Source organism: Myotis myotis, unplaced genomic scaffold (genome assembly GCF_014108235.1).
Source record: "Myotis myotis isolate mMyoMyo1 unplaced genomic scaffold, mMyoMyo1.p scaffold_m19_p_1, whole genome shotgun sequence".
Classification (NCBI taxonomy): Eukaryota; Metazoa; Chordata; class Mammalia; order Chiroptera; family Vespertilionidae; genus Myotis; species Myotis myotis.
The window spans coordinates 129894015-129909171 of NW_023416313.1; the positions used below are offsets into that span (position 1 = coordinate 129894015).

General features: G+C 45.1%; 1 protein-coding gene across 9 annotated transcripts in view; it reads right to left on the reverse strand.

Annotated features, from left to right (window-relative positions):
• The window catches only part of MPP7 (membrane palmitoylated protein 7), a 323210-nt gene that overhangs the window by 207638 nt on the left and 100415 nt on the right, over positions 1-15157 (reverse strand). For 8 of the 9 annotated variants that reach the window (XM_036352155.1, XM_036352125.1, XM_036352115.1 and 5 more), the window contains one exon: positions 10976-11094. In XM_036352155.1, coding sequence (XP_036208048.1) covers positions 10976-11094 — 119 coding nt within the window. The remainder of the gene's footprint in view (positions 1-10975; positions 11095-15157) is intronic. The other variant, XM_036352096.1, reaches the window with a different exon arrangement.

Genomic DNA, 15157 nt, shown 5'->3' on the forward strand with positions numbered 1-15157 from the left:
CTTAGGTAACCCCTGTGAAAGGGTAGTTCAACCCCCAAAGGGGTCATGACCCACAGGTTGAGAACCGCTGGGCTAGGGGGTGGACCCCATCAGAAGTGAGGGAAAACTTAAAAAGTTAATTGGTTTGAAGAAGCTCCTGCTTAAAATCCCCAAAGAGTTCCCTGCTTCTTTTTACCAAAGAAGACATACAGATGGCCAACAGACACATGAAAAGATGCTCAGTGTCACTAATCCCCTAGTTCCCTACTCCGTGACCCACACTCACCCATGCACTCACCTATTGTCTCTTCATAGCCATGTGGCCTTAAGTAGCCACATGGCCCACAGCCATGAGGACCCCACACTCAATTGACTGCAACTGGGAACACAAACTAATAAGCTGGCCAGAGGTTGGACTGGACTTTAATATGGGGCAGAAATTCTGGGCAGTGGCCTTAGTTCTGGCTCCGCTGAAGACATCTTCCATGGTGCGCGGTACAGAGATGAAACCTTGGAGGGGGACCTACCCTTAATTTTACATCACCAATAAAGTTTTCTATGAACCCCATCCTCCCACAGGGGCCTCAGGAAATTATTTTCCTCACAGCACTCCAGGAACTCCACTTCCACCAATAACAGTATCTGGAAAGTTTTCTTGAGAAAAAGCTCAGTTGGTTGGATTATCATCCTGTGCACTAAAGGGTCTCGAATTCTATTCCAGTCAGGGCATACCTGGGTTATGGGTGCAATCCCCAGTTAGGGTGCTTAGGGGAGACAAATGATCAACATTTCTTTTTCATTTTGATGTTTTCTCTCCCTATCCTTTCCTCTCTAAAACTAATTTTAAACAAAATATCAATTTGTGATATGGTTAAAGTAGTTCAGAATCACAAAATAGATAAAATTCAGAGAGCTACCTTTTTTTTTTTCCTCCTGCCCCTGTTCACATATGCAAATATTTAAAAGGTAATGTCAGTCCTAGTGAGAGCAATTCAACAAGAAAAAGAAATAAAAGGCATCCAAATTGGAAAGGAAGAAGTACAACTGTCACTTTTTATGGATGGCATGATTTTATCTATAGAAAACCCTAAAGACTACACACACACACACACACACACACACACACACAAATACTGTTAGAATTAATAAACAAATTCAGAATAGTTGCAAGATACAAAATCAATATACAAAAATTTGTTGCATTTTTTAAAAATATATTTTTATTATTGATAGTATTACAGATATCTCTCACTATTACATTTTTATACACTAACAACAAACTATTATAAAGAGAAATTTAGAAAACAATCCCATTTATAATTGGATCAAAAAATTAGATACCCAGAAATAAATTTAAGAAAAGACCTGTAAACTGAAAACTATAAGACACTGATGAAAGAAAATGAAGACAACACAAATAAATGTAAGATATTCTATGCTTGTGGATTAAAAAAATTAATGTTAAAATGTCCATATTACCCAAAGTAATCTACAGATTCAATGCAATTCCTATCAAAACTCCAAAGGCATTTCTCACGAATAGAAGAAATAACACTAAAATTTGTACAGAACCACAAAAGATCCTGAATAGCCAAAGTAATCTTGAAGAGAAAAGCTGGAGGCATCATGCTCCCTGATTTCAAACCAAATTACAAATCTATAGTAACCAAAATTATATGGTTTTGGAATAAAGACAGACACGGGGATCAATGGAACAGAATAGAGAGCCTAGAAATAAACCTGTGCATATATGGTCAATTAATTTATGACAAATGAGGCAAAAATATACCATTGTAAAAATGACAATCTTTTCAATAAATGGTGTTGGGAAAACTGGACAAATTCAAAATAATAAAACTGGACCAATATCTTATACCATACACAAAAATTAACTCACATTGGGTTAAAAACTTGAACGTAAGACCTGAAACCATAAAACTATAGAAGAAGACATAGATTGACATCATTTTTGAACATGACACCAAGGGCAAGGGTAACCAATGCAAAAATAAACAAATGGGACTACATCAAATGAAAAAAACTTGGCAAAGCAAAGGAAATCATCAACAAACTGAAAACAAAACCTACTGAATGAGGGAAGATTTGTAAATCATAAATCTGATAAGGGGTTAATATCCAAAATATATAAAGAACTCATATAATACAATTAACAAAACAAAACAAGACTACAAAACAAAACAAAAAAAATTTAAAAATGAACTGAAGATCTGAACAGATAGTTTTCCAAAGAAACATACAGATGGCCAACAGACACATGAAAAGATTCTCAAAATCGCTAATAATCAGTTAAATGCAAATCAAAACCACAATGAGATACCACCTCACAACAGTCAGAATGGCTATCATCAAAATGTCTATAAATAACAAGAGTTGGCAAGGATACGGAGAAAATCGAACCTTCATGCTTGGTTGGTGAGAATGCAAATTAGTGCAGCCACTATGAAAAATAGTATGGAGGTTCCTCAAATAATTCAAAATATGATCCAGCAATTCCACTTCTGAGTATTTATCTGAAGAAAATGAAAACACAAACTCAAAAAGACATGTGCACTTTTATGTTCATTGCAGCATCACTTATGATATCCAAGATATGGAAGCAATCTAAGTGTCCACTGATAGACGATTGGATAAAAAAGATGTGGTACATATACACAATGCAAATACTACTCAGCCACAAAAAAAGAGAATGAAATCTTGCCATTTGCAACAACATGGATGGACACAACATGATTTCACTTTTATGTAGAATCTAAAACACAAAATAAAACCAATCTTGTAGATACAAAGAAGAGATTGGTGGTTGCCAGAAGAGAGAGGGCTGGAGTAGGTGAAATGGGTACAATCTTGCAAAATAAATTAGCCATGGGGATGTAAAGTAAAGCATGGAGAATGTAGTCAATAATATTGTAACAAACTTGAAAGTTGCTAAGAAAGTAAGTCTTAAATGTTATCATAAAAGACAGAGGATAGGGATAGTGGATAAATACTTATTGTGGTGAGCATTTCACAATATATACAAATGTCAAATCATTATGTTGTACACCTGACACTAATATAATATTATGTTAATTATAATATTCAATAAAACAATGTGGCTCAATGCATATTGGTGGTCTATGACCATCACTGGATCATGCGAATGCTAACATTCTTGTCTTTCCACATCTTTATGTATTTCCATTCTTTTTTTCTTTTAAAAAAACATGTTTTCATTGATTTTAGAGAGAGGGGAAAGGGATAGAGGTAGAAACATGAATGAGGGAGAATCACTGATCAGATGGCTCCTGCACAGCCTCTACTGAGGAACGAGTCTGCAACCCTGGGCATGTGTCCTGACCAGGAATTGAACCGTGATCTCTTGGTTCACAGGTGGATGCTCAACCACTAAGCCACACCAACCAGGCTGTATTTCCATTCTTATATATGACTAGAGGCCCAGTGCACGAATTTGTGCACCAATGGGGTCCAACCGGACCAGCCCCAATAGGGGTGGATAGGGCCTGGCCTTTCGGGAGGAGGAGACGGCAGGAGGTTGACTGGCCGGACCACCCCAATTGGGGCCTGATCAGGGCTGGGCTGGCTGGGGGGAGAGGCCACAGGCGATTGACCAGCGGGCCCTGCCCCCAATTGGGGTGGAGGGCTGATTGGGGGTGGGGCTGGCCATGGTGAGGGTCTGTGGGCGGTGGGCTGGCCCTGCCCCCCCGAATAGGGTAGGAAGGCTGATTGGGGGTCAGCAGCCTGGGGAGGGGCAGTGGAAGGTTGGCTTGCCAGCCCCACCCCCTATTGGTGTGGGGGAGCGATCAGGGGTGGAGCTGGCTGGGAAAAGGGGCCGCAAGCAGATCGAGGTGTTGGAGGCTGATCAGGGGTGGGGCCAGCTGTGGGGAGGGGCTGTGGGCAGTGGGCCCCACCCCAGATCGGCCTCCCCACCCTGATCGGGGGTGGGGCCAGCCAGCTAGCTGACTGCCCACAGCCCCTCCTCCCAGCTGGCCCCGTCCCCGATTGGTCCCCACTACCCCAATAGGCCCACAGCCCCTCCCCCCAGCCAGCTACATCCCTGATTGACACCCCACTCCGATCAGGGGCAGAGGCAGCCAGCCAAACACCCAAGGGGATGGGCGGGGGAAGAGGCTGCAGTAGGTTGGCCAGCTGATCCCACCCCCTATTGGGGTAGGGGGGGCAATCAGGGGCAGGGATGGCTGCTGGAGGGGCTTCGGGCCAATCAGGGTGGTGGAGGTCCATCAGGGGCAAGGCCAGCAGGGGGGAGGGGCTTCAGGAGGTTGGCCACCAGTCCCGCCCCCTATTGGGGTAGGGGGGTGATCAGGAATGGGGGCGGCCGGGGAAAAGGGCCGTAGGGGGGTTGGCCAGCCACCTTGCCCTCGATTGGGGTGGGAGAGGCCAATCAGGGGCAGGGCCAGCTGGGGGGAGGGGCTGTGGGAGGTTGGCCAGCCGGCCACATCCCCAGATTGGGCCAGTTCACTGGCTGCAGTGGGCATCATAGTGACTGGTTATTCTGGTCCTCATGATGTTACAGTTGCTGGCTTTTTATATATACAGACTAGATGCCCAGTGCATGAAATTCATGCACTGGAGTGGGGGGGGGGGGTCCCTCAGCCTGGCCTGCCCCATCTCACAGTCCGGGAGCCCTCAGGGCCGGGAGGTGACCTGGCAATCAGGGGAAGGTGACGCCCCCATCACACCTCTGCTGCTGCCACTGCCAGCAGAACAAGCCTCGGCCAGCCCTGGTTATCTGAGCCTCAGGTGGCCCTGGGCAGCTGGGCAGTCACCATCGAAGGCTTGCCTGTGCCTCCGGCCAGCCCTAGGCGGCTGGGTAGCCGACATCTGAGGCTTGCCTGTGCTGCAGGCTGGCCCTGGGTGGCTGGGGGGGCTGAGGGGACTGGGGGACTCTGGAAGCAGGTACAAGGCAAGGCCGGGCCCACCTGGGGGTGGGCTTGGCCTTGCTGCACCTGCCACCCCAGCGGGGCTGAGGGGACTGGGTGCTGCCATATTTGAGGGCAGGGCAGTCAATTAGCATATTCCCTCCTTACTGGCTGTGGGCACCACTATCTGCGACGGCATGAAAGTCAATTAGCATATTCTCTCTTTATTAGATAGGATATTTCCCTAGGTCTTCTATTGGTACCATCTTTCTTCTGACACTTCTAAAATCTCATGCTCACAGTTTCTATTATTCAAATTCTCTCTTTAGAAATTTTTCTTCTAAAAAAAATCCATAGCTAACACCAGATCATCATATTTCCTTTTGCAGTGACAAACTCATAACCTATGGTATTCCTGCCAGAGTGTGGCTCAATTTCCAAAGTGGCATGCCATACCTGTCCCAGACTGCAATGCTAGACTTCCTCTCCTTAAGTGTATTTTACATCCTATATAATAAGAGCCTAATATGCTAAGTGCCCAGTCGTCCATTTGTCCATTCAACCAAGCAAAGTGTAATACGTTAATGATATGCTAAGGCTGCTCAACCACTAGCTATGGCATGCACTGACCACCAGGGGGCAGACAGTCAACCAGTCGACCAGTCGCTATGACATGGACTGATCACCAGGGGGAAGACACTTCAACTAGTAGGTTAGCTTGCTGCTGTGGTCCAGCCAATCAGGACTGAGCGAGACAGGCCAGACAGGCCCTGGAGCCCTCCCACGGTCCCTCGCTAGCTGGCCAACCTCCCCTGTCCCTTTCTGGCCCCGATCATGCACTGGTGGTGTCCCTCGGCCTGGCCTGTGCCTTCTCGCAATCTGGGACCCCTTGGGGGATGTCAGAGAGCCGGTTTCAGCCCGATCCCGCAGGCCAGGCTAAGGGACCAAACTGGTGCACAAATTTGTGCACCGGGCTTCTAGATACAAAATAAAAGTACAAGTATTTAAAACTGTGTGATGATTTAACAGCCCTTTTTATTTATTTTTTATTTTTTTAAATATATTTTATTGATTTTTACAGAGAGGAAGGGAGAGGGATAAAGAGTTAGAAACATCGATGAGAGAGAAGCATCGATCAGCTGCCTCCTGCACACCCCCTACTGGGGATGTGCCCACAACCAAGGTATATGCCCTTGACCGGAATTCGAACCTGGGACCCTTCAGTCCGCAGGCTGATGCTCTAGCCACTGAGCCAAACTGTTAGGGCTAACAGCCCTTTTTTAAAAAAATAAAATGACAACTATGAAAATTTTATGCTAGAATGAAATCACATTTTGTCTTGCCCCATTTCTAAATCACATATCAACAGCTTCAACTGCAGGCAAAAGAATGTTACATTCAAGCACATTTTGATTCATCCTAAAAGAAATCTTTTCAAACAAATTCCTTTTTCTCTATCAAGATTTATGTATGAAAGCTGAGGGTCTATCCACCCTCCTCCAGTAGAGACACCTAGAATCCAGTTAAGCAGTTTATTCCAGCTGTTTGAACTACAACCCCATGATCCTGCCTCTTGAAGGCATTTTAAGCTGTTGGTCCTTGAAAACTAATAGAATGGGTCAAAGAACACCCTGAGGTCTTCATGTGATAAAAGCTGGGTATAGGGGAAGCTATTAAGAACTGAGAATGCCGAAACCGGTTTGGCTCAGTGGATAGAGCGTCGGCCTGCGGACTGAAAGGTCCCGGGTTCGATTCCGGTCAAGGGCATGTACTTGGGTTGCGGGCATATCCCCAGTGGGAGATGTGCAGGAGGCAGCTGATCGATGTTTCTCTCTCATCGATGTTTCTAACTCTCTATCTCTCGCCCTTCCTCTCTGTAAAAAATCAATAAAATATATTTAAAAAAAAAAAAGAACTGAGAATGTACTAAAGGTACATAAGAAAACTAATTTTAAAAATACATTTTAAACAATTACTGAAAAACACTTGAAATAATACACGTTATCGTGCTATTTAAACACTGGCAACATCAATTTATTTGCCTCCCTGTTTTTATAAAACCAGATATCCATACTCTCCAGTATACTTCCTAATAACTTCTTGACATACACTTTAAAAGCCTGTGCTTAATCAAAGCAGCACTATTTACAATAGCTAAGATCTGGAAACAGCCCAAGTGCCCATCAGTAGATGAGTGGATAAAAAAGCTGTGGTACATTTACTCAATGGAGTACTATGCAACAGTAAAAAAGAGGGATCTCTCACCCTTTGGGACATCATGGAGGGACTTAGAGAGTATTATGCTAAGTGAAATGTCAGTCAGAGAAAGATAAGTATCACATAATCTCACTCATATTGGAATCTAATGAACAAAATAAACTGACAAACAAAACAGATCCATAGACATGGAAGCATGCAACAGACTGAGGATTTTCAGAGGGAAGGGGGAGCAGGGGAGGGAAGAGGGCAACCAAAGAGCTTACATGCATAAAGGCATAACCCATGGACACAGATGATAGTGGGGTGAAGCCCTGGGGAGGGGACAGAAGAGTGAAGGCAGGTCAATGGGGAAAAATGGGACATCTGTAATACTTTAAACAATAAAAGTAACATTTTAAAAGAAAAAAACAAACAAAACTTATGTTTAAAACGCAACAGTTAGTGTAACTAAGAATCGTTTTACAGATTGCTTTTATTTTTTAATAGAAATAACAACCATCTCTTACTTGAGTTCCTAGCTCCCACAGACTCAATTAAGAGTCTAAATTTCTGAGGAACCAAGATGGTGGCGTAAGGTACAGACCTGTGCGTGCTGCCTCCCACAACAACATTGAAACTACCAACTATAAGACAAACAGCTATCATTCAGAACCATGGGAAAGCTGGCCCAGTGGAAGCTCTACAACTGGAAGGAAATAAAGAAGAGCATTAAGACTGAGTAGGATGTACAGAGGCTCCAAGAACAGTGGTGCGGAGTCGCGCGCCAGGCTGGCTGCAACTGGATGTGCGGTTTTTTTCAATCGGAAGGGGTTACAAACTCTCGAATCCACTGAGCTTGTTTGGGGTGGGATTCTGAGGTCCCAGACCCCTACGGGGAGGGACGGGACGGCCTTGCAGTAGGTCGGAGAGCAAGGGTGGCTTTCTCGCGGAGCTGCTCGCCGGCACTCAGGGAAGTGGAGACACGGAGTTGCGGAGAGGTGAGGAGTCGCGGAGACGCCATTGCTCTTTGCTCTGCCCTGGTAATTCCTGGAGACCCTGCCCTATTCAATTTGCATCCCCGCCCAAGCTGTGCCAGTGGCACAAAAGGAACCACCTGCGCTTTTGCAGCCTAACCCAACAAACTGTAGATTTCAACACCTTGCATACATAAGGGACACACTCAAGAAGCAGAATCAGGTTTGGAGGAAGCCAGAGCTGGACCCAGCTGAGCCAGTGACATGGAACCACTGTACCAGCAAATGCACAAGCAGGTCCACCAGATCCAGTCTCACATGGGACGCTGGGAGACGGCAGACAAGCAGTCTGTGCACTTAGTAGAAAACGAAATCCAAGCAAGCATACCAGATATTCAGCCACCAAGAACGCCTGGAGATTTTGTACAGCAAGGAGCCACCAAACTAAAGATAGAATGCCAAACTTCGTGTTGACCAGTTAAAGTATGATGTCCAGCACCTGCAGACTGCTCTCAGAAACTTCCAGCATCGGCAATATGCAAGGGAGCAGCAGGAGAGACAGCGAGAGGAGCTTCTGACTCGCACCTTCACTCCCAAAATGGGATGCGGCGCCCCCTGCGAGGCTGCGACGGCCCCTGTGAGGCTGAGATGACCCCTGGGAGGCTGAAACGGCCCCTGGGAGGTTGAGATGGCCCCTGGGAGGCTGAAACGGCCCCTGTGAGGCTGAGACAGCCCCTGGGAGGTTGAGACGGCCCCTGGGAGGTTGAAACGGCCCCTGTGAGGCTGAGACGGCCCCTGAGAGGTTGAAACGGCCCCTGAGAGGCTGTGACGGCCCCTGTGAGGTTGTGATGGCCCCTGTGAGGCTGAGACGGCCCCTGTGAGGCTGTCACGGCCCCTGAGAGGCTGCGACGGCCCCTGTGAGGCTGTGACGGCCCCTGTGAGGCTGAGACAGCCCCTGTGAGGTTGAGATGGACCCTGTGAGGCTGAGACGGCCCCTGCAAGGCTGCGCCAGCCCCTGGGAAGCCGAGAAAAATACCACATGATCTCACTCATTTATGGATAATAAAGACCATATAAACTGATGAACAAAATTAGATACAGAGGCAGAGCAGCATTGAACAGACTGTCAAATTACAGTGGGAAGCCTGGGGCGGGTTGGGGGGTGGTAAGAGATCAACCGAAGGACATGTATGCATGCATATAAGCATAAACAATGGACACAAGACACTCGGGGGTAGGGGAGGCCGGAGGAATGTCGGGGGAGGGGGTGGAAAAAGGAGACATATGTAATACTCTTTGTAATACTTTAAGAAATAAAACAAAATTAAATTTAAAAAAAAAGACTCTAAGTTAAAGGAGAGAACTGTGATTCATATTTCCAAAGGCAAGAGTGGCATCTCTGTCATTCCTTTTGGTCTTTCGCATGCTAAGATACTTAAATTTTTATTTTTCCTTAATAATGCCTACTTTCATTTGCTGAACCCATATAACAATCAAAGAACCAAAATTTTCACTGTTTTATTTGAAACTCCCAAACAACCTTGTCAACAAATATTATAATTTCCATTTCATGGGTAAGGAAACTGAGGTAGTATCCATGCTCTAATTATACAAGCACACATGCATCCATTGTTTGGGGCATGTGTATTTAATGATTAAGAGGTGATGATGCCATTTGAAATATATTTTATCCCTCTGTCAAAATGAATTGAAACAAATCCATGCCTACCCAACTTCCACACATTCAACACAGGAATATTTCCAGGGTTGCCTCAGTAAGTCATAAACTTCATCCACTATAATTCCAACACTATATCTAATACATCTCAAGAGACCAACTAAACTACCTAAAATTATTCAGAATATAACAATACCTTAGCAATTACATAACAACTAAATAAGCAAATAAGACATTCTAGTGTTTACATGTCATGCTAAAAATGCCACATATCAACACTTTCACTTCTTGAGAATTACCACAGCTTGAGGCATACAAATTTCATCAAATTTAACAGGAAAAAAAAGTAATAATTTTTCTGTCCTTTGAAGCAATTGCAACTCAGAAGTTGCTCGCTTTCAAATATTCTACATCAATTAAAAGCATCTTATCAGAACAGACAACCATACAGACTTAGTGTAAGTAAGTACAGGTCTGGATATTGTTGAGGCATCATGAGTTCCTAGCTCCCGCAGACTCTAAATTTCTTTCAATTTGAGTTAAATGAGAGAAACTCGATTCATATTTCCAGAGGCAAGAGTGGCATATTTTCCAGTAAGTTTCTTGTTCACATTTTACTATTTTAAGAATTCTGATCACTCCCAGTATTGCTGTGTAGCAAGATCTGAATTCTGGTGACTGATCATTTTCATGACATGATGCTTTACTAAAACTGTCTCAAAACACTGTTTTTATTTGTATTTAGCTTCAGTGTATTTATACACAAAATACCCCTTCAATGGCATCACGCCAATAAAAGAAATAGCTTGCTAGAATTTCAGTTGACTTTGTTAAAGGAAATTATTTTAAATTAATGTGGCTACTGAACTGCTGCCATCCTTAACCTCAGAAAATATATTCCTTCTAATTTTTGCTATGAACATTTACTTATTTAAGTTAAATTCCAGCTCATGAATGCTGACCATAAAGAGTCTAAACCTTCCTGCTACTATTTCATATTCGTTTTCTAAACAAGGGCAACCACATATTTGCTGCATTAGTATGCACAGCAAAATCACCACCATTAAGTGAAATCATCTATGTATTTTTGGTAGAATCTTTAACAACTTCCACACCCATCAATGAAATGGAACAAGGCTGTTTTGTTTTCAGAAAGCAACAATTTAATCTCTGGTTTACTAGATGGCGCTCAAAATATTTTTCCATATGTTTTTCCACAAAGAGAATCTGACATCAGCATGGTTTACCTTTACCAGTGAATGCAGGCTTTTTTCACCAAACATATCCCAGAGGAAGGTTAGGTCTTCCTGGCTATCCACATGTGGCTGCAGCTGGGCTGGCAGGGCAGCCAACAGCTCATACAGACCTATAAAATGAAAATAAAACACAAAGCGTAATCTTAGAGTGATCTCATTAATTTCACTTAAGGTGTGTGTAAGTGACGGCTGGAACATGTCTTTTTTGCTGGATTTATATTCTGGACCATCCAGCAAAACACTTCTCCAAAGAAGCAAAGGAAGCTTTTTTATTTTTCAATTCCAAACAAGTATGTATTAATAGGCTAGTTTTTAACTTTCACAGTTGTCAACATTCTACAGTCCTGCAAGTTTACTACATAACCTGAGAAAGAAAATGTGTACAAGCTTTCAATGAAAGAAGAAAAGGCATACATTCCTTTCCTTAATTGTTATTACATTCCCTCAATGTTAGCCAAAGAGTGAAGTGAGTCACCAATAGGAAAAACTTCCTTAGAAGAACAGAAATTGATACAGAGGTCCACTAAAAAGGTTTTGTGGTTTCCAAATCGTTCCTTATATAGCTTCAAAAACTTTGCATTATCTAATGTCCAAAATAAGGTGTAAAAAGGCAGAATAAACCATACTTTGTGCTACATTACTGCAGTCACCCACTTTTCAAAAACACACACAACTATGTAGAACTTAAGTTTACATTTGACTCTAATTTGGGGGCTCTGATAGCTCTGAAAGATGCGGTTACAGGCGCTCCCCAATGGAAGCTTCCTTGGAGCACAGTAGCACAGTGTTCCACAGTAGCACACTGCATAGCCCATCCATCTCATTCAGGGGCTGTCAGACTCCTGTCCAAGAAATATTGCAATGGTGCTTGCCCAAGGCTCTTCAGGGAGGTGACCTGGCAGAAGTCAATATCAACTCACAGCACATGTTTCATTTCCCAGTGGGATTACATGAGGTAAAAAGGACAAAATTCCTTTTATTTCTGTCTGCTGTCTACAAAAACACCAAGACCTCCTGGGATCTACAACACACGGGACTGTTGTTATTTCTGGTCTGAATAAGTGCTGCTGTTCATCACAGGGACAACTTTACCCAATATTTAACAGCAAAGATTGTAGAGTAAATTATGGACAATTGAACATTTTATCGATTATCTTCCTAAAGCACTAAGTATTCTGATAATCAGTACTAATGCACAACCAAATGTAGTAGTGTCCACTTTGAAAGACAGATATGTAATTTGAATGATTTGATTAAATTCAAACATTCCTGGGGCTGTATTTGGCCAAAAAGAACTAAAATCTCTAGAAAAAGATTATGTCCTTAAGTATACTTAGAGGTTTATATTTATTACCTTAAAACCCTGGCATCCTGCCTAAAGTAGCCCTTGGTAATAAATATTTTTAAGGTATCTCTAAACAACTCAATGTAAACAGGTCTCACTTCATGTACACACACACACACACACACACACACACACACACACATACACACACACTTAATCACCACTGCCAAAATCAGTGATTATGGTCAGAAGTGCAAAATATGAATTATGTAAAAAGAAGGTAGAATATCACTATTTTATTACTGATTTCAGGAACAGTAAAAAAAATTGACTACTCCTTGGTAATATGATTAGTTTAACTAATGGTACTAATTCAACTGTGATATAACTTCTGAGGTATAGCTGTTGGGGGGATTAAATGAGTTAATACATTAGAACAGTCTCTGACATACAGTAAGTATTCAATCTGTTTCATATGTAACTCAGTGAGGTTCAGCCATGTTATAATTGATTATATTGTTATTCATCATTACTACTGATGTTATAATCGATTATAATTTATTATATTGTTATAATTGATTATATTCATCATTACTATTACTGAAAATGCAAAAGTTTGAATCAAATAGACCTAAATTCAAACCCCAGGCCTACAGTTTCGGCATTCCAAATAACTTATCTGAGCCTTGTTTACCTTATAATTTGAATTAAAAAAGGTAGCCTACACTTATGGAAAAATTGCACAGAACAAAATACACACACACACACACACAAAGTACATGTAATACTGTGAAATCTAAAAAAGGTCAATGGATTGTACCAATGACAATTTCCCAGTTGTGAATCTCTACTATCCGATATAATAAAGAGGTAATAAGCAAATTAACCCTCAAGCCCTCACAAGATGGCTGCCTATAACCAGGCCAGCAGGGGAGTTAGTGAGGGACGACCACACAACTGAACAAGCAGGCTGTGTGGGGTGACCAGGCCAGCAAGGAGAGGGCAGTTAGGGGTGACCAGGCTGGCAGGGAGGCAGTTAAGAGTGACCAGGCCTTGCCGAAACCGGTTTGGCTCAGTGGATAGAGCGTCGGCCTGCGGACTGAAAGATCCCAGGTTCGATTCCGGTCAAGGGCATGTACCTGGGTTGCGGGCATATCCCCAGTGGGAGATGTGCAGGAGGCGGCTGATCGATGTTTCTCTCTCATCGATGTTTCTAACTCTCTATCTCTCTCCCTTCCTCTCTGTAAAGTCAATAAAATATATTAAAAAAAAAAAAAAAAAGAGTGACCAGGCCAGCAGGGAGGGGGCAATTGGGGGGGACCTGGTCAGCACGGGGGGGCAGTTAGGGGCGATCAGGCTGGCATGCACAGGCAGTGAGGGACAATAAGGCTGGAAAAGGGGGGGCAGTTAGGGGTAACCAGGCAGGCAGGCAGGTGAGCAATTAGAAGCCAGTGGTCCAGGATTGAGAGGAATGTCCGACTGCCAGGATTGGGCCTAAACCAGCAGTCGGACATCCCCCGAGGGGTCCCAGATTAGAAAGGGTGCAGGCTGGGCTGAGGGGACTCCCTCTCCCGTGTATGAATTTCATGTAGTGGGCCTCAAGTAGTTATATAAGAAACTAGAGGCCCAGTGCACAAAAATTTGTGCACTCGGGGAGGGGGGGGCGTCCCTCAGCCCGGTCTGTGCACTCTCACAGTCTGGGACCCCTCGGGAGATAACGACCTGCTGGCTTAGGCCTGCTCCCGGGTGGCAGAGGGCAGGCCCAATCCCTAGGTGCAACCCCTGGTCGGGCTCAGAGCAGGGCCGATGGGGAGTTGGGGTGCCGTCCCCTGTCATGCACAGAGCAGGGCAGATCGGGAAGTTGCGATGCCACCCTCAGTCACGCTCAGGGTAGGCCTGATTGGGGGGTTGGGGCACCGCCCCATGTCACACACAGAGTAGGGCAGATCAGGGGGTTGGGGTGCCGCACCCTGTCACACTCAGGGCAGGGCCGATGGGGAGGTTATGGCTCTACCCCATCACACACAGAGCAGGGCCCATGGGGGGCAGTTGGGGCATCACCCTATATCACCCACAGAGCAGGGCTGATCATGGGGTTGGGGCACCGCCACTGTCACACTCAGGGCAGGGCCGATGGGGAGGTTATAGCTCTACCCCGTCACACACAGAGCAGGGCCCGTGGGGGGGGGGGGGGTTGGGGCACCGCACCCTGTCACACACAGAGCAGGGCCAATCAGGGGGTTGGGGCGCCGTACCCTGTCACACACAGAGCCACAGGGCGATCAGGGGGCTGGGGAGCTCCCACCTATCAGGCACATAGCAGGGCTGATCAGGGCATTGGGGCGCCTTCCCCTGTCACGAACAGAGCAGGGCCGATAGGGAGGTTGTGGCCCCACCCCCTGTCACACACAAAGCCGCAGGGCGATCGGGGGTTTGGGCGCTGCCCCCTGTCACGCTGATCCCGGTGTCGGGAGGCCTCGCGGCTCCACTGATCCCGGTGCTGGGAGGCATATTACCCTTTTACTATATAGGATAGAGGCCTGGTGCACGGGTGGGTGCCGGCTGGTTTGCCCTGAAGGGTGTCCTGGATCAAGATGGGGGTACCCACTGGGGTGCCTGGCCAGCCTGGGTGAGGGGATGATGGCTGTTTGCAGCAGGTCACACACCCTTCAGGGTGGGGGTCCCCACTGGGGTGCCTGGCGAGCCTGGATGAGGGGATGATGGCTGTTTGCAGCTGGTCACACACCCTTCAGGGTGGGGGTCCCCACTGGGGTGCCTGAGCAGTCTGGGTAAGGGGCTGAGGGCTTTTTTCAGGCTGGCGGGTGACGGAAGCTCCCAACCACTCCTTTTTTTCATTTTTTTTTTATTCTGGGCCAGCTCTAGCTCTG